This window comes from Mya arenaria, chromosome 4 (assembly GCF_026914265.1).
Source record: "Mya arenaria isolate MELC-2E11 chromosome 4, ASM2691426v1".
Lineage (NCBI taxonomy): Eukaryota > Metazoa > Mollusca > Bivalvia > Myida > Myidae > Mya > Mya arenaria.
Genome location: NC_069125.1, coordinates 77586836 through 77613262, shown reverse-complemented (window position 1 = coordinate 77613262; position 26427 = coordinate 77586836). Strand labels below are relative to the sequence as shown.

General features: G+C 36.8%; 1 protein-coding gene across 1 annotated transcript; it reads right to left on the bottom strand.

Annotated features, from left to right (window-relative positions):
• Positions 1-1675: 1675 nt before the first annotated feature.
• LOC128233050 (beta-ureidopropionase-like) lies at positions 1676-26387 on the bottom strand. Its single transcript, XM_052946921.1, has 15 exons — positions 26278-26387; positions 23406-23577; positions 22450-22537; positions 22187-22281; positions 21816-21900; positions 21542-21618; positions 21137-21191; positions 19541-19655; positions 19224-19305; positions 18918-18960; positions 16850-16876; positions 16639-16679; positions 8037-8123; positions 5180-5265; positions 1676-2505 (listed from the first exon to the last, which is right to left on the bottom strand). Coding segments are annotated over exons 1-15 (1155 nt in total). The 5' UTR covers positions 26379-26387; the 3' UTR covers positions 1676-2504.
• Between the last annotated feature and the right edge of the window lie 40 nt (positions 26388-26427).

Sequence of the window (26427 nt, the reverse complement as noted above, 5' to 3'; positions counted from 1 at the left end):
ATTGATTGACGGAATAACTTCAGCCTTAACTGTGAGGTTCAGATTCAACCGTTTTTCTATTTAAGTGACATTGACCATGACATTAGGGACTCCAAATTCAATTCCATGAAAGGTTGCCAAAATGATCCCTGTCTTGGATGTTCTTGACCATGCATTATAGGACTTGCCATTAAGGTTCACTATGATGAGGCAGCGTGCCAGGCTTTAGGTCTCAACGGTCAAGGTAAGAGGTCAAAGGTTGAAATGATCCTTGTCTGGGCTGTTTCTTGACTGCATTATATAATTTCAAAAAAACTTGCCATGAAGGTTCAACATGATGAGGCGGCGTGTCATGCCCAAGACCCAGGTCTGCACCTCAAAGATCAAGGTCATGCTTAGGTCAAATGGTGAAATGATCCTTGTATGGGCTGTATCTTAATCATACATTATAGGATTTCAAAAAAAAACTTTGCATGAAGGTTCACCATGCTGAGGTGTAGAATCGCGGGTACATGTATTGTTCAATGCCTAAAAGAGCATAATGTCTGGGTCAAAGGCTCATGTCGCCATTTTGCGTCTAGTCTATCTTAAGTAACAGGGACCTTGACCCTAGTGGCCCTGAGTACAATTCCCTAAAAGATCTCCATAAACTCTTCGTATATACCAAGTTTGGTCACAATATATCAATCCTAAATTCTATTTTTAGTAGCAGTGACCTTGACCCGAAGGCACCAAACGTTAGCCCATGTAAGTTCTCCATAATCTCTCACTTAATTTATTTCGTACCATGAGTTTGATGAATATTGATGTTCCTCATTCTAAAAACCAGGTTCACATTGTGAAAACCTGGTTTATAACCTTTGATTTCTAAGCCCCCACTTCCAAAAATAGCCTGTATTTCGCAACATATTTTGACCTAGCCTCATGGAACCCCCCCAGATCTATGACAATTTTCAATACAAGAAATTGTGCACCTTGGAATTTATTAAACTCCCCCTAGTGAAGTGGGTATATAGGAATCAATCTTTTTGTTGTGGCCGTCCTGTTTTTGGCTGGTTCATATCTTTCTCATTCATGGTTTGAAAATATTTGGCAGAAGTGACCACCATAGCATCAGGATGCATCGGGCACAAGACCCGTGTCACTTCCTTCAAGGTCAAGATCACAGCAACCTTCCAAACCTTGTTGGTTTTGCTATATAAGCCTAACTGATAATAGTTCTTGTACCATCCACATCTTTCTCATTCATCGATGGATTTTAGATTAATTTGGCAGAAGTGACCAACATAGCATGATAATGTGTCAGGCACATCCCCCATTTCCCTTTGTTCAAGGTCAGATCACCAACAGTATTTGTTCCAGACTATTCATTCTTTGACAGAATATTGTTGAAGATGGGAACTCGTGCCACTGGGGATTTGTTAAATTTCTTGTACCAAAAGTTAGACGATAGTTATAGATGTCGACTTAGTAAAAGATGGTCCTTAGCATCTCAAATCAAGAACTAGTAGATCACCAAGAGTATCTGTCCTAGGCTATTTAAACTTTGTCAGTATATTGTTTCACATGTGGCCTTGTGCATCTTTGTTATATTTGAGAAACTATGGCTTCATAATTATTGCTGTCAAATTGTTTGAAAGATTTGTCAAAATTATTTTCCGTTTCATGCCTCAAAAACTTTGATACAGCACTGAAAAAATGTTTAGCTTTATTACATCAAGCACCATGTATATATAAACATAAATACAAATATTCCTGTGACTAGCAAATTATAGATCTAAAACCAAACCAGATCAGTCTGAGTATATGAGGTACAATTGTCAATGCTATTAAAAGTATATTTTAATATGTTTTAGGAATTGACTGTTAAAATTTGAATGGGTTGACTTCAGAAAACTTCACTACAAAAGCAAGTTATCTTATTACACAAAAACCAACATGGACCAGAATCAATTACGTGCATTTACCAATCCAAATTCAAGATGATTATTTATAGAGCGCACCTTGTGGAAAAATGTGTAATACATGTACCTATGTACAAACAAAGAAGACAATCCCATGTGAGTACAATCTTGATGTTTGTAAAGAGCTTATACTAACGAAATCATTGTATAAAGATTGCTATAAACATGAACAATATAAACATCTAAATATGTTCTCATATGCTAAGAGGTTTCAGTTGATGATTTAAAACCACTTTGCCGATTGTTACTAACTAAAGGTGTCAGGGTGAATAATTTTTCATAAAGGAAATTGGTACATTGCAGAAGGTGGAAAGGAGATTCTTTTCATAGGCACTAAATTTGGCTGTAAAAATACTGCAAAAGTCTTAAATAAGTTTTACATATTAAAAACAGATTGTAAAATGTATGGACATAATGCAGTACAGCTAACACTCAGAAACTATACAACCCTCTACACTCAGCATTAACAAATATATATTTTAACAAATTTGTGAAGCAAAGGAATGTGTTTTTGAAGTCTTTTTTTCCTTATCTTCATGCAGACACCTCCACAGAACTGTTTCTGAAAAATAAAAATAAATGCAATTGAAATCAAGCGAGGATCAAAATCATGTGCATTAATAGAGATAATATTCAGTTTAATTACGACACCTGGTTCAAACTTGAATGTGATAAATACCACAGCACACCAAAATGTCGGAAATACTGCCCGAATGCAATCTTGAAACATGACTAACAGATTAGTCAGACAGACTTACTCATCCTTATCTTATGAATGCAACTTCTGCCATATTGTATTGAAATCCAACCATGATTGAAAAAGATATTGACCACACACAAACTATCATTAGTAAGGCTTTTTCAGGAAAACTCAATTTACTCAGTGGTTTAGGGTAAGGTTGCTTGAACCTTGATCTTAAAAGGAAGGGACACCAGTCTTGTGTGTGACCTCATCCTATTGTGGAGGCTTCTTGGAATTTTTTTTTAAAACCAAACCATGAATGAGAAAGAAATGGACCGGCCAAGAAACATACTAAGTTCAGATGGTTGCTGTGACCTTGGCCTTAAAAGTAGGGACATGGGTTTTGTGGGCAACATGTCCTCATACTTTAATGGTCACTCTTGCCAAATGATATTAAAATCCAACATTAAATGACAAAAGATATGAACCTGAAACATAATATAATCAGTAAGGCTTATACAGCAAAATATACTTAGTTCAGAAGGTTGGTGTGACCTTCACCTCAAAAGGTAGGGACAACAGGTTGAAGGGCAACACATCCTCATACTTTGGTGGTCACTTCTGCCATATTATTTGAAAATTCCACCATCAATGAGAAAGATCTGGACTGGACACAAATAATTATCAATAAGGCTTACATAGCAAAACAAATGTTCAGAAGTTCATATAGGTTGCTGTGACATTGACTTTGAAGGCAGGGACATTGGTCTTCAGCGTGACACGTCCCCATACTATGGTGATCACTTCTGCCAAATAATTTTAAAATCCAACCATGAAGGAGAAAGATATGGACCGGACAAAAACTAGACAGATGGACAAAAACGGGAAGGAATGATGTGGACTATGGATGATAAACAATATAGTGCCCACTTCACTGTCAAGTAGGGTTATAAAAATCAGGTCCCAGTTTTAACAAGAGGGCCAAATGGCCCTGAATCGCTCACCTGTCATATATTGCACATTCTTCACTATAACACATATAGAGAAAACCCATCAGCCCCGGGGTGTGGCCAGTTTTGACCCCAGGGCCATAATTTGAACAAACTTTGTAGAGGTCCACTAGACGATGAATCATGCCAAATATCTAAGCTCTAAGCCACGTAAGTTCAGAGGATATGATTTTTGAAGTTTTCACTATAAACATATAGAGAAAACCCATGACCCCCAAGGGGGCGGGGCCAATTTTGACCCCAAGGCCATAATTTGAACAATCTTTGTAGAGGTCCACTAGACGATGATCATGCCAAATATCTAAGCTCTAGTCCAAGTAAGTTCAGAGGAGAAGATTTTTGAAGTTTTAACTATAAACATATAGAGAATACCCTGACCCCCAAGGGGGCGGGGCCAATTTTGACCCCAAGGCCATAATTTGAACAATCTTTGTAGAGGTCCACTAGACGATGAATCATGCCAAATATCTAAGCTCTAAGCAACGTAAGCTCAGAGGAGATTTTTTATTTTTTTTACTATAAACATATAGAGAAAACCCATGACCCCCCAGGGCGGGGCCAATTTTGACCCCAAGGCCATAATTTGAACAATCTTTGTAGAGGTCCACTAGACGATGAATCATGCCAAATATCTAAGCTCTAGTCCAAGTAAGTTCAGAGGAGAAGATTTTTGAAGTTTTAACTATAAACATATAGAGAATACCCATGACCCCCCGGGGCGGGGCCAATTTTGACCCCAGGGCCATAATTTGAACAAACTTTGTAAAGGTCCACTAGACGATGAATCATGCCAAATATCTTAGCTCTAGGCCAAGTAAGTTCAGAGGAGAAGATTTTTTAAGTTTTCACTATAAACATATAGAGAAAACCCATGACCCCCCCGGGGCGGGGCCAATTTTGACCCAAGGGCCATAATTTGAACAATCTTGGTAGAGGACCATTTGGTGATCCTACCTACCATATATCAACGGCCTAAGCCTTGTGGTTTGGGAGAAGAAGTTTTTCCTTTTGGTTGCCATGGCAACCAGAGTTCTGCATGGAATTGAATTCTTTGAACAACTTTGATAGAAGACCACCCAAGGAACATTCCTATGAAGTTTTATTAATATTGGCACAGCGGTTAAGGAGGAGATGTCTTTTAAGTAAATTGTTGACGGACGACGCACGACGGACGCCGGACAAAAGGCGATCACAAAAGCTCACCTTGTCACAAAGTGACAGGTGAGCTAAAAATGCTGAATCTATACAGAATAATTCAAGATTAAATGGAAGGGATGTACAAATCTTAGTGGACAGCGAGAGTTTCGCTCTTATATGAAACTTCAATTCAATTAAATGTATCCAAATATATGACATAAAATTAAATTTAAATAACAACCATGAACTAAAGCCATAAATCTTATGTCTGGTTTAGAAAAGTCCAAATAAGTATGAGGGGTTATTGCATTAGACTAGTGAACCAATGTGCTCCAAAGTGTAATTCATTTGAGTATCATACACTCCAGGCGCAAACTTCATACTAAAAGTGCCATTGTGAATATTACCAATTTTCCTTGACAATGTCTGGAACATAGTCTGGTTTCACAGCTTCAGTCAGCTCTCTTGCATACATGTCAAGCCGCTGAGTCATCTGAAAAACACAGATATACACTTTTTCATCACAATTCAGTGCCAGTACATATAATTGTAAAGCAACAGATTTAATTAAGAAGTTGTAATAGGCAGAAACTAAAGAACGAATATATGACTGTTCCATTTGTGATTAACTTCTCATAACCTTAACTTATGACAATGGAAACAAGAGCTGTCACAGTATGTGATGAATGCCCCCGAATGTGACATTGACCTATGAACAAGGTCAGTACATGAAAAGTTGATCTTGCCTTTATTGTCAAATAAATATGGCAAGTTATTTTAAATTGCCACTGAGCCTTAAAAAAATACCACCCATACTTGACAACCTACACTCTTATGTCCTTATATTCAGCATTCCATTGTGAATAAACACTAAGTGTATCTTTCACCTTAGAGGTAGGGACATGGGTCTTGCACGCGACACGTCATCTTGGTATGTCAAACACATGTGGCAAGTTAATTTAAAATCTGTCCATACAAGAGAAAGTTACAGCCTGGACATGAGTTTTTGAACCAGACACATGGACGGACGGACTGACGGACGGAGAGTGCGATTTTAATATGCCCACTTCCGACGGCATAAAAATGATGATTGAGTATTGATAATAATAGGATCAAAATTGATATATCTTAACGCTATATGAACTGAAGTCTTGACCTGCTCAACACCAGTACTGTAGTTCTAGACAGCTCAACAACTGTATGAATTACTTACCTGTTGACCCCACCAGTACTGTAGTCCTAGACAGCTCACCAACTGTATAAATTGCATAACTATTGACCACCTGAACCGTAGTTCTAACAAGCTCACCAACTGTATGGTTTGCCTACCTGTTGACCACCACCAGTACTGTATTCCTAATAAGCTCACCAACTGTATGAATTGCTTACCTGTTGACCACCACCAGTACTGTAGTACCAACCAGCTATCTAACTGTATGACTTGTTTACCTGTTCACCACCTGTACTGAAGTTTTTACCTGTTCGCAGCCTGTACTGAAGTTTTTACCTGCACACCACCTTATTCTGTCCTTATATGTACACCACAGTCATGTTCTTACCTGCACACCACCTGTCCTTATCTGCACACCACCTGTCCTTAACTGCACACCACCTGTCCTTATCTGCACACAACCTGTACTTACCTGCACACCACCTGTTCTTACCTGCACACCACCTGTCCTTATCTGCACACCACCTGTCCTTAACTGCACACCACCTGTCCTTACCTGCACACCACCTGTTCTTACCTGCACACCACCTGTCCTTATCTGCACACCACCTGTCCTTACCTGCACACCAACTGTTCTTATCTGCACACCACCTGTCCTTATCTGCACACCACCTGTCCTTACCTGCACACCACCTGTTCTTACCTGCACACCACCTGTCCTTATCTGCACACCACCTGTCCTTACCTGCACACCAACTGTTCTTATCTGCACACCACCTGTTCTTACCTGCACACCACCTGTCCTTACCTGCACACCACCTGTCCTTATCTGCACACCAACTGTCCTTACCTGCACACCAACTGTTCTTATCTGCACACTAACTGTCCTTATCTGCAAACCACCTGTCCTTACCTGCACACCACCTGTCCTTACCTGCACACCACCTGTCCTTATCTGCACACCAACTGTCCTTACCTGCACACCACCTGTCCTTATCTGCACACCAACTGTCCTTATCTGCACACCACCTGTCCTTATCTGCACACCACCTGTCCTTACCTGCACACCACCTGTCCTTATCTGCAAACCAACTGTCCTTATCTGCACACAACCTGTCCTTATCTGCAAACCACCTGTCCTTACCTGCACACCAACTGTCCTTACCTGCACACCAACTGTCCTTATCTGCACACAACCTGTCCTTATCTGCAAACCACCTGTCCTTACCTGCACACCAACTGTTCTTATCTGCACACCACCTGTCCTTATCTGCAAACCACCTGTCCTTACCTGCACACCACCTGTCCTTACCTGCAAACCACCTGTCCTTACCTGCACACCACCTGTCCTTACCTGCACACCACCTGTCATTACCTGCACACCACCTGTCCTTACCTGCACACAACCTGTCCTTACCTGCACACCACCTGTCCTTATCTGCAAACCAACTGTCCTTATCTGCACACCACCTGTTCTTACCTGCACACCAACTGTCCTTATCTGCACACCAACTGTCCTTATCTGCACACAACCTGTCCTTTCCTTCACCCCACCTGTTCTTACCTCCACACCAACTGTCCTTATCTGCACACCAACTGTCCTTATCTGCACACAACCTGTCCTTTCCTTCACACCACCTGTTCTTACCTGCACACCAACTGTCCTTATCTGCACACCACCTGTCTTTACCTGCACACCACCTGTCCTTATCTGCAAACCACCTGTCCTTACCTGCACACCACCTGTCATTATCTGCACACAACCTGTACTTACCTGCACACCACCTGTCATTATCTGCACACTAACTGTCCTTACCTGCACACCACCTGTCCTTACCTGCACACCACCTGTCCTTATCTGCACACCAACTGTCCTTATCTGCACAACACCTGTTCTTACCTGCACATCACCTGTTTTTACCTGCACACTGCCTGTTCTTTTAGTAATGATTTGCTGACAGCCCAACAGAAGTAAAGTATCTAGGTACTCACCACCTGAAGAACTTGTACCAAAGCGCACACTTAAACAAAACATGTACTGAATGGCTTTCCTTCACAAATTGTTTTCTTAATTAAGTGCTTACTGTACTTACCCGGAAGCCCCAGCGATCCTTTACTTGGCGACAAAGGTTGAGGTCCATCTCTGCCACAATCAGGCCATCCCGGGTTCTAGACAAACCCTGAAACATATACACATGAAGTGATACACTACCATCACTGTCACCTTCGTTTTGCAATGAAATGGAGTGTGAAATGGAGAACATGTGTATTAAAATTTATTTAAATCTGTCCAAATCTTTCACAAGTAATTGGCTGGACACCTTATTATGGCAAATTCCAAATACTGAAATAGAAAAGGGGCCTTAACTCCATAAAAAAAGTTGTTTGTTATCTAAGTCGAACTTTACCTGTATTTTATGTTGTTAAACCTGTGTAATCAAAATTATTTAGAAGATCTATCTTTTAGTCAATTTTTAGCTCTACCAAAGGCCAGAAGATCTTATGTGATGGTAATGTGTATGTCATATGTACGTCCGTGCGTGCATCTGTAAACAATTGCTTGTGAACACGATACAGTCTTCAGTTTTGATTGTATCTTGATGAAACTTGAACAGTATTTAGATATCAAATTAGAGCTTGGTTCCTTTCGAAAACCAGCCAGATCCGCCCATGCATGCCTAGATTATGGGCCTTGAAAGTTTAAAAAAATGCTATTTTTAGCTAAGTCTATTTTTAGCCAAGTCTACATGAGTGAAGTCTATTTTTAGCCAAGTTTACATGTACATGAGCGAAGTCTATTTTTAGCCAAGTTTACATGTAAAGTCAAGTCTAGGATTAAAGGGAGACAACTAGCTTTTTGGTTCTGCAGTTGTTTTTTATGAATTACTCTCCCTTGTTCTTGTTGAAAGGCCAAAGGCCATTTTTAGACAATCTGCGCATGCGTGCAGGTAGCCTTAAGACCACGAATTCCGAAGAACTACTTCTATTCATGTCGTTTTAACCCATTTTTTGTCTCCATGTGCTCTATGTTTAGCAGAATGACGACAAAATCATAAAAATAGATAAGTTGTATTGCGTTCCGAGTATGAGTTCTTGCTTGTTCGGCTATTTCTGCGCTGTATTTCTGTATCCCGGCGTTTTATTTTTAGCAGGACATAACTATTTTTAGATTGTTATATTAACAAGATTAATGGGTCAAAATAATGGAGGCGCTGGTAGGCAGTTAACATACTGATATCCACTCTGAGTTTAGCCCAAGATGTATTACCGACCGCAAGTGTCCCATCGTCTGCATGGTTTGTTGTTATAACCTGGTGTGACCCTAAAGTACGCTTATTTGTAATGGTGAATTTTTTATATTACCGTTTTATGAGATAAGAATCAAAAATCATTGTCTGAAAGTCAAAATAGTTGTATCTCAAGTTTCGCGTTGCTAATGCTTCAAATACTATGATTTGCCTGCTATACAATTACAAAATACTATTCATTCTATGATTTTTAGGCGTATACTTTTCTATTAAGATGTTTTCATTTTTTTTGCGTAGTAGCTTCGTTCCGGTGTATTCTTGCCATTGTTTTGTACATAAGGCTTTCAATTTATTCTAACACACATGCCCTGATACGACAGTGAGTCATTCATACGTTTGATGAAGCAAAGTAGTTCGGATTTAACCTGTAAAACATCTGAAGTATGCGAAAGCCTTCATAACAGCACTAGTATTATTTCTACACAGATATTTACGTAACACATAAATAACATATATTTATCAATAAAACTTGAAAAAGCACAATCATATTCCCATTCTTTAAACAGACAATTTCCGATAATCTAAAAATAGTTTCAACATCATAAACTGACAGATTTTCTAAAAATATTTTCTACATACATTAACTGACCACATGTTTGTCCTCACCGCAGGAAAACGACCCATCTGATAAGCTCTGCATTTTGATAGGAATTATTTTTAAAGTTGCTCGTAAAAATAAAATCATTTTCCTTAAACAATTAAAACGTGTATGTTCATAAAACTTGCCTTACATATGATATCTAATCAAAGCACCGAAAACCCTTTAAAAGCGATTGAAAGGGGCATGCATTGTAACTTTAAATACATGGGGATACGTCGACCGAAGTGATACGCTGTGCATTTTGAATGGAATTATTGCTGAAGTTGTATGTAAAAAAATGATTTTCCTTAAACAAAACATGTATGTTCATAAAAGGAAATGATATTTTTCAATCGTATGATATTTAATCAAAGCAACTAAAAAACTTTAGAAACGATTGAAAGGGGTGTGCATTGTAACATTAAATACATGCGGAAGGGTTATTACGACGATTGAAGTGACATTTACATAAACAAAATGACACAAGATGCCATATAATAGATACAGATATGTTTGTTTCCTCGCCCAGTGTGGTCACAAGTGCTCTTGACCCTCGGCACATTTTCACTTTTATCTATGTGCCCTTCACCCATTCCCATAGTTCAAATAAAATTTGCAACTCTCACATATTTGCCCGCAGATAGTCTTTCAGCGCTTCGCGCTTTGATTAGCTCTATTGGCCAAAGTGTCTGTCTTTGCGCATCCATCTTAACACAATTGGTTGTGAATGTTTGCTCAAATTATGCACCTGGGGTCATTAATGGCCATGCCCCAGGGTTCACAGGTTTGGTATACTTAAATTGGGAAATGTTTGAAAATCTTTTTGTGTGTTCGCGCATCCATCTAAACACAACTGCTTGTGAATGTTTGTTCAAATTATGCCCCTGGGGTCATGACTGGCCATCCCACAGGTTTGGTATACTAAAATTGGGAATGTTTAAAGATATTTTTGTCTGAACCAGCTATGCAGACCCTTGCTATTTTAAATAAGGCATAATTTAGTGGTCTGCTACCATAGTTGTTCAAATTATGCCCCTGGGGTCAAAACTGGCACTGCCCCAGGGGTCACAAGTTTCCTAGAGACTTAATTTTAAAGAAATATTATCAAAATCTTCTTGTTTCAAGCCACAAGGCTCATACCTTTGATATTTGTTGTGGAGCATCATATGATGACCGTCTAACAAAACAGTTGAAATTATGCCCCACGGCCAAAGCTGGCCCAACCCCTTTTAATCTACTTTTTTATTTTTAAAGCTACAGCAATGAAATTTTGACATGAGTACAGTTATGCAAACAAGCATCAATGTTGTCCTCGGATGACCTTGACTTTGACCTTTTGATCCAACTTTTTTATTTTTAAAGCTACAGAATTGAAATTTTGACCACGAGTACAGTTTGAAAGCAAATATTTTTTTCGTCAGATGACCTTTACTTGGCACATATTAAAATAGTTCATGCAACTAATCTGCTTACACTTTCTGTCCTCAGATGTTGAACGTGCAACATTTTCAGCTAACCCAAACACAAAACATGAACTATATGTTTGTTACCTATTACCCATACATACATGCTCTGGATTGAAAATGACCACAAGAGCAATTTAGTCAAATTAAGAAAAAATAAGCAGTGAAAAGTAAATGCAGTGTACACCCACTTAGCGATTGATATTTATTCCTGAATTTATGTTTAAAGTTCTTGTCATTTTGTGCATTTGACACTTTTATGACAAACAAATCAACCAGCAAGCTATCCTATATACACCAGTTAACTTGATGATAATGAGACAATCTATACAGTTACACCTTCATTATAAATGACCAATATGTTGGTCATTCAACCTTTAAGAGCGGTCAGTAAAACATTGATCAATAATAAAGTTAAACATCAAATGATTTTTGTTTGCCTTTACAATTATAACACTGATTTCCCCTATGCTGAACCAGATAGAGGACAACCACAATATAGCAATGGACTATCCTATACTTCCCTCCCTCTGATAATGGTAGCTCCTAGTCTGGCCTGGATGTTGGTTTCTATCAGTTCTGTATGGCTGTACTTGTGTTGGGACAGATGCACTTCACAAGTTTATTTGCCCTCCTAGAGGACATATGTTACACAAAGCCAAACAAAGTTAAACATTGAAGTGGCCATTTAATACTCTCAATTTATCACACTTAAAAAGTATACTGAATCATTCATAAAAATAATGTAAATAAACAAGTTACAGTACCCATTTAAAATAGTACATTAATTATGTAAATGTGTCTATCAAACTGTTAATTCTTTGTAAATCATTGCAAGTCAATGTATGAAGTATTTCATTTTAATTACCACTGCTAAGTGTAACTGAACCTGAGCATACATGTACTATTAAATGTTTTATATTCAGTTGTGCACTAACGGCACTACGCACCCAAGATGATTTGAAATGCAGAAATATATTGAAGGTTATAACCTTCCTTAGTTTCCCTCTTTAGTTGCTAAATGTAATCAGATTATAAATGCAATCCTGCACTGCACAGTCATGTTTATTGATCAACAACTTGAACCAGACTTCCCCCCTGAGTAAGCTATAAACCTAGTTGTTGAATGTGGAGAGCACAGTTTCTAGCCTTGCTAGGAAGGAAAGCCACACTTATTTACCTATAATCATATATACTGACTTGCAGTCATACCAAAATACATTTATTCTGAACCAGCTTGTCCTGAGCGTATTTGAAATGTATAAAGCAGCACTGTCTCACTCTGGAGCTAGCTTTTATAGCGGCGCTGTAGAGTCAGCCTGCAGAGCCAGGGGTATGGGTTCAATCCTCAACATAGCAATTTGTTACATTTGCAACTCAATGTGGGTAGATCCACTAATATCTTCTCTTCTTGTTTAACATATTGTCATCTGTGTTTCAGTTTGTTCAGAATGCATGGTAATGATGGACAGATCCAGATAAAACCATAGTACAATTGAAGTTTTTTTTCATTCTTAATTTTGAATACACGGTACAGTAGTGACAGTTTGAGAATTTCCAGGAATAAATTAAAAAATCAATTGATTTTGTGTTTAATTTTGTTGTTATGCCTAAATAAAAATTAATAGTTTCAAGTGGTTGAAGTTTATGGGTTTTTAAAAAAATAAAAAATTCTGTTTGATGACCATAACTGATTGTCACCACCGTTGGTCACCCATCAACAATTACGTGATTAGAATATTATTCGATCATTGCACCATCCCTAATTTTCACATATGTTAATGTTTCTGTATCAGCACATATCATAATTGGACACAACAGGTTTTCACATATGAATTAAATTTGTTCTTAAACTGAAATATGTCTTAAAAGACTTGTTTTTCCTTGAAATCATGTATTTATTTTATTTATTTCATGTTATTATAGAAGTATTTGTGTGATAACATGCTTCGTGATTATATTGCTACTAGTATCTGTATACTGTTAAATGAAACAAATGCTAGTTGACTGCAGTAATTGTATAAAACTTGGATTCTTGTTGGCAGGTTATCTTTAAATAACAACATTGATTAATGGCAATTATTGAGTAAGCATTGACCAATCCATAAAGTTTTTGGCTAACTTTGACCAAACCAAAGAGTTTACCAGTATTATATAACTGGCTGCAGAATCACATTGGACTTGTCCTGAAAGTGGGTAAGGCTGGGGAGGGAATGTCCAATATTGGGGATAGGCTGGAGTGGAAATAGGACCAGCTGCTCCCCCTGTCTCTAAACAGGCACATTGGAGTGATGGTGTTAGTCATGGTACAGTTGACTGGCTGAGAGCAACAACATAATTATTGGCTTGGGTTCACAGGGAAAATATTTGATTTTAACAGATACATTTAAAGAAGATGGATAATCCATTGAGCGTTGAATGTGCATAGAAAAAAACATGTATAAAAAAATAACAATACTTAAAAAATATTGCATATTAGACCACACCTAAGGAAACCGTTTGTCGTATTTACTACACCTATTTTTATTTTTTATAAGCAACCACTCTATTTTTTTTACCAAAATATTAATATATCTGCATATCTGTTCACTCTTAAATATCCCAAACTCCTACTTATACAAGCTATATTGCATAAAGTAACAATATGTCTCTGACTATAATTGAGTACTTTGATGAGGGTCTTACCATTATAATATACAAAGCAGGGATAATAATGTCAGCATTGTTTCACATCTTCATTCAATACATCTGTACAACAGAAAAACAACAGTTTCACTTCATACTGCTTCTGTTTTTGAACTGAATTATTTTGTCTGCTCTCTCCAATTTTGTCAGTCCAAAATCCTATGAACAAAAAATGAAATTTGTGCGGCCTTATGTTAATTTGAAATTAAATGTATATGGTAGCTATGCTTGCAAATATCATATACACTTGGTGGTTAGGTGTGTCAAATAATCCGTGCGCATTTATAAATTTGACATTTTAAAGGGAATGTTTTAATTACAGTGAGAAATATGTCAGACATATATATGTTCATTTTTTGTAAAAAATAACAAGGGGTAAGAACTCAAATTCGGACTTAATTTGTTTATGGTGAGCTAGGTAGAACCTCATCGTATAACAAACATGCTGTAAATGTTGTAAGACAATGTGGAGATTGTTCTCAACTTGTAAAGGTAAACAAGGTGATAACAACATTATTGTTAACTTTTGAACATGAAATATACGATAATGAACTCACAAATTTAAATATAAACAACAGTTGTCTCAAATCTTGTTGGAAATACTAGAATCACAAGTGTATCCATTAAACTTCCACAGCAGTATAAATTTGAAAGCTAACAAATTTGTCTGCCTGAAAATATTGAATATTGAAACTATTTAAATTTGTTCGGAGACAGACATGGAGCCACTTAAAACATATTTAAAGAAGGACTTCTAGGATTTTTTTTAATTTAGTAAAAACTGGTAAAACATCCCACATTTGATAGTTTAATAGTTTAGAACCCTGCTGATTAGTGAATGAAGAATACCTCTGTCGGATCGAATTAAAGCTTATTAAGCTGGGTCGACAATATTTTTCAAGTATAGTGAATGTTTTTTTTTTATCATTTTTTTACATACAGTAAAAAATGGATCCAGTAGGGAAAACAATTTATTGTGTTAATATGGTGAGCATTTTTGTAAAATTAAACCATTTTAAAATTTCATTCAACAGTGAATTGACCACTAACATTGACCTTGAACCAACTTGTCTATCACAGGAGTAATGAGACTACACCCTACACTCAAACTTGACACAAGATGATATTTGCCAAGCCCGCTTGAGGTGAGCTCAAAATACTTGCCACAATGGTGATTCGTTGTGTGTGCATTCATCCCTGGATTAGTTTTAGTGTTAGTTAGTCCATCCATCTGATTCTGGCTTGTCCGGGCTTTAACTTGGCCATGCATATAGAGTTTTTATTATAACTTGGCATTAATGTTTGCCACCCACCACTTGGCTTGATATATTAGTCAACCCTGTCTCTACGTGGACAGGGATTTTGGGGACCAAGTGCGCATGGATCACTTATGTTCAAAACATACTTAAAAGAATGCCGTTAACTGTGCAAAAAACTGAACAAGCAAAATGAACCCTGCTGACGACATGTTCCACTAGGCTATCTCTATGTTCACTTCATTGTAATAACAACAACAAAGGACCATAACTGTGTCTGAGCAAAGCTTGTCGATGGCATGTAAGAGCTCAATATAAATCACTCATTTGAAGTTTCATCCAGATCCAGCCAGGGGTTTTGATGATGAAGCGTGCTGGCTAACAGTGATTAAAGAACCTTGAGAAATGCATGAATTTCAAAGACCTTTACCTTTATGAGGCTTAAATTTTGCTGAACAATTTTGTGAGGTTTCATAGAATAAATTGAATAAAGAACAGCCAAGTAATGGTTATGAAGAGCAGCACTACTTTGCTTTCATAGCAAATGTTGATATTAGCGCAACATTATTTCACTTATGGTCATATTTTTATTTTTTTTATAACAAGTAAACTTAAGTATGATCTTAGTCTCTACATCTTAATTTTCTAAGATAGCATTCTGTGACGGAGACTAGAAAACACAAATCATCATGTTTGTATTAAAAACTATTTCATTGTCAGAAATTAAGTGAACTGTTGTCATTTTTTTTAAATCTGAGTGTACTGTGTTTATGATAACTTAACATAATCAACGAAACATCTCAACAATAAAGGCTTAAAAAGAGTCTTAAAAATGATAGGTCACTACAAAATATACCCCAATATGGAAATGAAAGAAGTGTTTTAAACCCCTCAACATACAGTTATAACAATATGTCTGCATACATGCATGTAATGTAGACATTCCTAAAAATATTTGTTTCAAACATTAAAGAAGGAGATGGTGAAAACGTATACACTGAGGAGTAAACAGAATTTAACAGATTACTAAATTTGATATATCATATTTTAATATAAATGTTAAAAGTAATCACTAATTATTTCCGCAAATATGACCTTTTAACCTTGACACTGAGCAGGACAAGTTTGCATGTGTGCCTATGTTACAACTCTGGAATATTTACAGTGCTGAACATTTGTTCGAAACGATAGTAAAGGCCTTGCCTCTTGACAATGAACAAGAGAATGAACTCCTAATATGGTCGCAGAGATCAAGAGCAGAGTTAGAACAAGACTCTGACTGACCTTGGACCAATCTGAACGGAACAAGAGATGATGGGCACACATTAAGTAAGACAGACAGACTGCCAGGGGAACTTGGTTAACCAGGGTTGGGCAGACACAACTGATAGCATTTACCATACCGGCGTTCTGCTTCCATCCGGCGCTGCCACATAGCTAGAACCTAGAAACATAAGATTTTATTTTAGTTTGATTCATTGTACAACCTTACATGTGAAACTATGTACATGTATAACAAAACAATATTCTCAAACAGTATACTAACTTACTCTGAACATTTTCATCTAATGTTGCTAGTTCATCATTTTAATCGTAATCTTATTTTTTACTCACCATAGAAGTGTCCGAAGTCTTTATGGGCTGAAAATAAAGAGAATTAAGATGAAATGCTCCAAAATAATGTTACTACAATATTAAGAACAATTCTACAAAATAAAGTCATGCTAAAATAAGTCTTTACTAGAAACCTGTTTCAAGGGCTCAGAGCAATTGTTAGAAAGGTGGCGATTAATTGTTAGAAAGGTGGCGATTAATAACTACGGTAATAATGTAGAAATCAATTTAAGAAATGATCAATGCATCAAGAAATACGAGAAAATGAAAGACATAACATGTATGGCAACAAGACTGTCTTGGACTGAAGGAAATACATGTATCATTCTTTATTGATAACTTCACTGGAATTGTGAGGTGAGGTGCAGCTCATGTTCACTATTTGAATCCTCTCCAAACTTTATATCAGTTTAATTGTCCAAACATTACCGTTAAAGATGAAACAGGATAGATACCAATATGATGACAAGAAGCAGCTGGCCGATGTGTGAATCACAGCCTTATGACAAGATATAGCTGGCCAATGTGTGGATCACATCTAAATGACAAGACATGTCCGTTCTATGTGTTGATCACAGCTAAATGACAAGACATATCCAGCCTATGTGTTGATCATAGCTAAATGACAAGACATATCCAGCCAATGTGTTGATCACAGCTAAATGACAAGACATATATGGTCTATGTGTGGATCACAGCTAAATGACAAGACATACACGGCCTATGTGTGGATCACAGCTAAATGACAAGATATATCCAGCCTATGCGTTGATCACAGCTAAATGACAAGACATATATGGTCTATGTGTGGATCACAGCTTAATGACAAGACATACACGGCCTATGTGTGGATCACAGCTAAATGACAAGACATAGCCGGTGTATGTGTGGACCACAGCTAAATGACAAGACATATATGGTCTATGTGTGGATCACAGCTAAATGACAAGACATATCCAGCCTATGTGTGAATCACAGTTAAATGACAAGACATATACGGTCTATGTGTGGACCACAGGTAAATGACAAGACATATCCAGCCTATGTGTGGACCACAGCTAAATGACAAGACATATCCAGCCAATGTGTTGATCACAGCTAAATGACAAGACATATATGGTCTATGTGTGGATCACAGCTAAATGACAAGACATACACGGCCTATGTGTGGATCACAGCTAAATGACAAGATATATCCAGCCTATGCGTTGATCACAGCTAAATGACAAGACATATATGGTCTATGTGTGGATCACAGCTTAATGACAAGACATACACGGCCTATGTGTGGATCACAGCTAAATGACAAGACATAGCCGGTGTATGTGTGGACCACAGCTAAATGACAAGACATATATGGTCTATGTGTGGATCACAGCTAAATGACAAGACATATCCAGCCTATGTGTGAATCACAGTTAAATGACAAGACATATACGGTCTATGTGTGGATCACAGCTAAATGACAAGACATAGCCACTCTATGTGTGAGTAATAACTCAATGACAATACGTAGCTGGTTCATGTGTGGATCACAGCTAAATGACAAGACATAGCTAGTCTAAGTGTAAATAACAACTCAATGACAATACGTAGCTGGATCATGTGTGGATCACAGCTAAATGATTCGATGTAGATGGTCAATATGTAAATAACAACTCAATGACAATACGTAGCTGGTTCATGTGTGGATCACAGCTAAATGACAAGACATAGCTAGTCTAAGTGTAAATAACAACTCAACAACAATATGTAGTTGGTTCATGTGTGGATCACAGCTAGATGACAAGACATAGCCACTCTATGTGTGAATAATAACTCAATGACAATACGTAGCTGGTTCATGTGTGGATCACAGCTAAATGACAAGACATAGCCACTCTATGTGTGAATAATAACTCAATGACAATACGTAGCTGGTTCATGTGTGGATCACAGCTAAATGACAAGACATAGCCAGTCTAAGTGTGAATAACAACTCAACAACAATAGGTAGTTGGTTCATGTGTAGATCACAGCTAAACATGATGTAAATACCAACAACATGTACAAATGTATTGTATCCTACCTGGTTTGCCATCAGCAGATGTGAACTCATTTTTAAACACCTCCTGAAGTTATAACATACACATGCATGACTATAATGTGAAATATAATTCATTAAATATACAAATTGTGTCTTAACTGAAATTTATTATCTTGTACATGTCTGAGAGTTACAATGCTTGTTTCAAATACTCTGAGCTCAGTTGGTAAAGCAGGTTTTCCTGGTTTGAAAAATTTAAACACAGTGATATTTGTTTTTATTTATTGTCCAAAGAAAGCCAATACATGAATCCCTTAAATACCTAGTAAACCATCTCTTATGACATACCGTTCCAACTCTGTTAATAGCACATGTGTAGTAGCTGTTGGCTATGGCCGCATTTCTTGCCTCGATTGGCCACATGGGTTCACTATACAACAGGAATTAGAGTGTATCATTTCTCATTTCTAACCAAGCACAAAGCACAAATCAGATATTGTGGGGTAAAAAATACAAAGTCTATTCAAAATCAGTCCTTAAATAAAACCATTTTATATTGATACAAAATTGTGCAATCAAAAATATTCAAAAGGGAGACTGCATGAAAGAAAGTGAGTAATTCTTGGAACATGCAATTTCAAGACCATGTATTGTGCAGTGAGTACCTTAGTGCTCCCACAGTTGCGGATGGGTTGAAGACAATTTCAGCCCCATTAACACCATACATCATCCAGTTGGGAGGATGGTGGCGACCATAGCAGATGTTAATCCCTATCCTTCCTGAAATATCACAGTCAAGAAGCTTAATATGGAGAAAACTGCGCTACAACTGGTGATGATAATTGTAATACTGTATTCACTATCACAACATAATAAACATTCCTAAAAACAGAAACTCTTTAACCCAGGATGTAAAATGGCACCAAATCTTGAAATGCGAATCCTGAAGACTAGCAAAAAAACTTTCAATAATGCCTTTAACAAACAAACTTCATTACGTGAGCTGAGTGCTTTGGAGTTTTATCTACATTTTTGTGAAGTATGAGGTATGCATACCATTAAATAGCTCTTTTTGAGCTCTTTATATCTGGGTTGTTCGCAATCGTGTATAGTGCTTAAATTTTGAGTAATATGCAGTGCATTTTCTTCTGTCTCCAAAATGTCAATTTTATTAAGTGCTTCTTTTCTTTCGTGCAATTTAACCAATGATGTATTAACATTTTAAAGTGCAATCCAGTGACATAAAAAGCAATTATTTCTGAAAAAAGACACGTATTTAATTTCTTTTTTTCCTTTTTTACAGTTTAAATAAAGCAAAAAAACCATTTACATTATTTAATAGAAAGAGAATAAATAGAGGATAATTGTTTGTTTCAGCGTAAGATTGCAATTTATTCCATCGAGTGAGCAAAAAAAGCTTCATTGCACGAGTAGGATAGCCACATGTGAAATATTTACTATTGATATTCACAAGGTGAAATAAATTGCATTTTTACACTAAAACCAACCTTTTTTCTTTAAATAATATGCCAAATCCTGAAAGATATAAAAATTATATCTAATTGTTTGCCCATGAAACATCATTTCTGAAATTACATCAATGAAATTGTGTCCCAGCCCTGTGCGAGTTGAAGTTTGATATGAACTTGAGAATGGGCAAAAAAATCAAAATTATGAAAAATATCAAATTAATATTTTCACACTTAAAAACAGTCAAGTATCAATTTCATTTCACTGATAAATCTCTATAAACCACCGAAAAGCATATAATAAAAGTATATCATACAAAAAAAATTCTCCACCTAAAAAAATCAAAGAACTGACTTTTACTGTTGATAAAAATGAAGTGTTAATAATTCAATATAAAACAAAGATAACATTGTTCTCTAAAGTTTTTGAAGATACCCGATTTCTTTTTCATTTGGAGATGACAAATACCAAAATTCAAATATCTTCTAGTAATGATATTCAGTCAATAGGGCTTTAAGAATGTCCTAGATTTAATCTGTTTCTGTATCTTTCAAGTTCTGTAGGCTTTGATTACTACAAAAACACTTTTTGAAGAACCAATATTTTCAAAGTAGATTTCTGAAAAATGCAAAAAAGGAGTGAGAATAGAGCTCTAAGGCAACAATTAGCTTTATCAAAAGAAAAATAAAGTAAATTTTTGATACACTAATTACACTATTTAACATATTCTTTTATGAACAAAAAAATACAGAACCAGATGTTGACCTAGAGAACAAGAAGGGCAATCTTACCAAACTGTGTCTGGAAGACTCTGTGGCCCGTGTCACCCTCCATATAGTATGTCGACTGGAAATACAGGCAGTAACAATGTTAGCACTGATGCATTAAGTGTTACTTTGAAGTCTATATTAGGCTGCATTGACCAGTAAAACTGCCAAGAGTGACCTTGACCTTTGAGCAATGTAGCGCGCAAAAGAAAACTTCCTGACCTCTACACTGTGCATTCTAGGACAGGCAGATAGGTACATATTCATACTTATTACTATAGTCAATTGATGAAGCTCAATAGAATCTAATGCAATCATTTTCTTAGTCAAAATTCTCTTCATAAAATCATGATAAGATTACTAAGTGAGATGATGCCAGCTATTGCTGTATCTTGAAGTGTTGTAGTCATGTATTAACAAGAGGTATACCTCGTTAAAGTCACCGACTCTAGGAATGTGATTCTTCCTGGACTTCCCGAGATATGCTCCCGTGTTTGATATCACCACTGAAACAGTGAACCATCAAGTTGATCTTCAACAGAACAACATAATTTTTATATAAACAATTCAGAATGAAATACTTCATTTCAACTCAATAAGTCTTTCATAAAGGTAAATGATGAAATATCCAGAAACACAAATACATTCTACAAAATGTCTTGATGATTAAGTCTCCATTCACTCAGCTAGACAGAGCATCTACCTGCTGTGTTGGCCAAGACATCACCATGGTTCTCATCACGTTCCAGGATCGGAGATATGATCACCATGTTATACTTTTTGGCAAGCTGTTGGTCAGAAATATCAAACTTTAACCAAGATACTAACTAATTATTCTTCATGTCCTACAGGTGTTTTTGTCAGAATGGCTCTTATTTTACAATTATTGAACAATCTTAATACTTCAAACAGTAACTATTCAAGTGACATTACTTAAATTTCACTAAACAGATAGTGCAAGGATACACAAACATATCAAATTCAAAACTATTGTACACATAGATTGCCTAAAGCAGAGTACAATCTCATTTCCAACCCTAAGCGGGATAATTACATTCTATGATTCTTGCTCACCTCCTGCAGCAGTCTGGTGGTCGGGCCGTCCTCTGCAGACTCCGCAAACTGACACCAAGGGTGCTTCTCCCGTGTACAGAAGGCAAATGGCATTGCTAAACATCAACCACCCAGTTAATATGGTATCATATGCAATATTGAAATTATTATCAAGAACATTTTTACACAGAGCTGAACAGAATTGTGTACCATATTTACAAATTTTGACGTTTATCAAAAAAAGAAGGTACCAAAGACTTTTTTTCATATTATGGCCAACTTACTCCAGGCCTCCTGCATACACATGACATTTACTCCACATTTTGCTCCAGTAGAAATGATATCTGAGATTCTTTTGTGGAGAGATTCAATCTGCAAAGGAATATATATGCGACAACACTAAATCAGTATCATTACATGCAAGTTTTAATGTTCACAGTTTCTTAGTACATTAACACAGCGGTTAATATAACAGATACGTGCATGGGATTACAAATCGATGATTGCCTTCATGTTTAGCTTACAATGATCACATTTTCCAGGGCTTTTTTGTCTGTTATATAACAGTTATTTTGCTATTATCCAAATGCTGAAAAGTTATATTGAATGCAAATATTCCCAATAAAACCTTTCAAAAATAATTGATAAAATTTGTCAAAACAAGATGATAATACAACATATTAATTGTTTTTGCAACTTAAAGATTATTGTACAATTTGAGTCTATTACCCCAAAGGATAATATCTACACTCAAAAAATCCCAATTTGACAGATATTGGTCATGTTTATAAAATAATAGAACAAAAACAGAAGCACAATGACAGCCCTACATCACTCACCGGAGTACACTGCCATTTTTGCTGAATCAGACATACTAGTATGTGCCAATAAATTGTTGTAAAGATTCTTCAAAACCTTTGACAAACATTCTTACCAAGTTTCACCAGGATCCTCTATTGCATAAAAAGTTTTTTTTAACATTTGTCCTTGTGACCTACCTGTACTGTTTAAAAGTTTTTATCGGATGACCCACATTCAAAATTACACAATAGTTTATCAACACAATAATTCTGACCAGAATTTGATGTTACAGATGAAAAAAACAGCCTCATTTTACTGTGAAAAAGGTCTACAGTGTACCGTAAATAAACTTATTTTTGACGATGGATGCTGCCCGGCAACCTACCATCAACAATAGCTCACCCTTAGCACTTTGTGCACAGGTAAAGTATGGGTGTACCTGCTGCGCTATGGGGGCGTCCGTCGGCAGAACTATTTTGTTCTGGATGAGGCCAACACGAACCACCCTCGGGGGCCTTGTCTCCTCTTCCAGGGCATCAAACTGATAGCCCACAAGCTCAAAGTCGCCAGAGTCAGCTTCAGCTAGGGCATCCCCTGCTAAATCCAGCTGCCTGAAAGTATGGGGGTTAAATCTAGTCTTGAACAAAATCTTGTAAAAAGAAATGTAATAAATTTCCTTTTTATTTCAGATTCATAATTACATGTTCAACTCAGAACTGGGAGCATTAGCAGTATCAAAAATTTTTAAACAAATTTGGGCCAAAATTCCATCTCCTAAACAAATAAAACATTTCAAAAAAGTAGAAATAATCATATAAATGCAGTCCTATTCTCTGAAAATTCTTCAAGTCCATGACCTTTTTTTTGTTTAAAATATACTATGGTAAATTATCAGTGATTTTTTTTTGTGCAATTTACTGCCTTCTAAAGGCTGTTTCCCCTAGCATAAAAGTGTTCATTTTTCCCAAATATTGATTATGTTTTCCCAAATAATGTCAGATCCTGTGAATGAATAAAGTTAAGCAATGAATTTATTAACAAATAAACAAAATCTTGACAAGAATAGCTCTTTTACAGCATATGCATAAAAAAGTAAAAACATGTATAATTGCTATTATTTTTGCTATGTAAGCATGATTTTGTATTTTTCCCAATAAAAATCCCAATTTGAAAGGAACAGGCGGTGAAAATGATTTTAAAAAAATCACTGATTACAGGCATTTTATCACTATTATCAAAACAGCTCTGGCCCCATTCACAAAAAGGCGAAAAACACTGAATGTAAATTAGAGATAAAATATGTCAAGAATATATTTAACTTCATACAGCTGTGTGTGCTTAAGAATAATGAGTTGCTTTACAAAAATGTACAGTATTATACATGGAAGATTTATGTATACATGTTTGAACTGTTTCTGTTATCAGTAAGGCTTTTCAAATACTAAAAGCATAATAAACACTGTGGAAGATTTACTCTTGATAAAAGTGTACAGAATAGAACAGTTGGTTTATAGGTCAATCACTCAAAGTAAAAGAAAATCTCTTCTTAAATAGGTGAACAGAAATTATCATTCAACATTGCATACATTTGAGCAAATAAGAATTTTGTCCACCATGTTTTATGATCTTGGATGTTTTGTACACCCTTTCAAAATGATGCGTGAGGTTTCGTCCACCTAGTCAAAAAAGACATGGGAGGTTTGTCCTCCAGCGGGTGAGATATGATGGGTTCTGAGATCTGGGACCAATATTTACAGGGATAAAAAACAAGTGCAAATAATCAACAGACAGTACTTTCAAGAATGTCTTTACTGGTGTGTTCCTTGCAAAGATATCAATTTAATTAAATTTGATGAATATATTAAAAAAATAATATAACAGAAACATGACCAAACACTAACACCAAGTCTATGCAGCCAATTAGACATTGAAAAAACGGCACATGTAAAACTAATATGCTTGAGTTTTATTAAAAAGATACTTTTATATACATGTAGATATATAAAAAATATATTTAGAAGTATTTTTTTAAGAAAACTTGAGGATATTTATTGAATTTACTATCACTATCTAAAGTATATCAAAGTACTGAAAGGCCATATTTTAGTGTCTAAGCAATGTAACAAATGCCTGTGCATTGTATGGTATGGTATGGTACGGTACGGTACGGTACGGTACGGTCCGGTCTGGTCATGTCAGCTCGAGTCGGGATCGTCATCAAGGATAACCCATAAAAGTGCAAGCACTTATTTCCAACTGGGCCCTTGGTTTTTTGCTGAAGGGACAGCACGCGGAAAAAAGAGTGGTGGGATAAAAGGAAATCTGGGTGCGATACCCTAGGTCTTTTTCAAATACACAGGGTCCATCTTTCCTGGGCTAAACCAGAACTGATTTCACCACTTTTCCAAGCACTACCCTTTCAATGCCAAGCGCCAGGCAAGGGGGCTTACTTGTGCCAACTTTTGATGTCATTCGGTATGACGCAGCCAGGGATCAAACCCATGACCTCCCGCTCTGTAGGCAGAGGCCTTAACCAATAAGCCATGGAGACGGTTAAATAATAGGCATGTGTTGAATATCAATTATACATACATGTATACAAGTAGATGTATGTTATGAACTTATATCAACAGTGTTTTTCGACAATGCAGTTTATGCCCTGTGTATTGGTTCACAATTTAATACCCACCAACTGCTCTCAGCATCACTTGTAGCAATTTGTGCTAACTGTTATGCACCAGTCAATTGTAACCACGCCCCCCCCCCCCCCCCTCACCCCCCGGGGAATAGTGGGGACTTTAACTTTCAGTTCAGCCAAGCCCGGATGGGAAAAACTGCTGGTAAAATCCCCGCCAAATGCCCCTGCACCCCAGGGACCCTAGGTTAAGCCCATTCCCCGCTTTTTTTGGCGCGAAGACTGAAACCACTGCATTCACCCGGCACTGCGGGGCCACCTTTAAAGTAAAAACACGGCCCATTTCCCTGGCTATCCCCGGTATTTCCCCGGACCTTGGGAGGGGGGGGGCGTGGCCACAATTGACTGGTGCATCACTGGGTACGTTTAAAATTTAAGAAACATGCGTTCGTATTTGGCTTTTCCATATATACATGTGTGTACATGAAGTGCTTATTAAAATAATGTACATGCATCAGTCTTATCACACTGTAAATACTCGCACTACACTCACTGATTACTACTGTGACGAGTGCCAAATACAGAACCAAATATGATACATGATTGTGTAAATGAGATATAGAGCTTCTACGGTTACTTAAACCTAAAAAGACATGACAACTCTACTGCCACTTACTTCAACTCTTTTCCATAGAGAATCCGTCTGACTTCTGCTAGTTCATTCTCTGGAAGATGTTTTTCAAGCGATTTTTCGACGCTCTGAAATTCGGCCGACATGATGTTCAATATGAAGATGGATGAGTCTACCTTTAAAGGCTACGAGGGT

What these genes read in the sequence shown, in the direction of transcription:
- LOC128233050 (XM_052946921.1), bottom strand. Translation starts at nt 26,378, where the DNA reads ATGTCGGCCGAATTTCAGAGCGTCGAAAAATCGCTTGAAAAACATCTT. An exon ending in GTGTATGCAGGAGGCCTGGA is followed by an intron (nt 22,282 to 22,449) that starts GTAAGTTGGCCA and finishes GTTGATGTTTAG; the next exon opens with CAATGCCATTTGCCTTCTGT. An exon ending in CGGATGGAAGCAGAACGCCG is followed by an intron (nt 8,124 to 16,638) that starts GTATGGTAAATG and finishes TATATGTTTCAG; the next exon opens with GGTTTGTCTAGAACCCGGGA.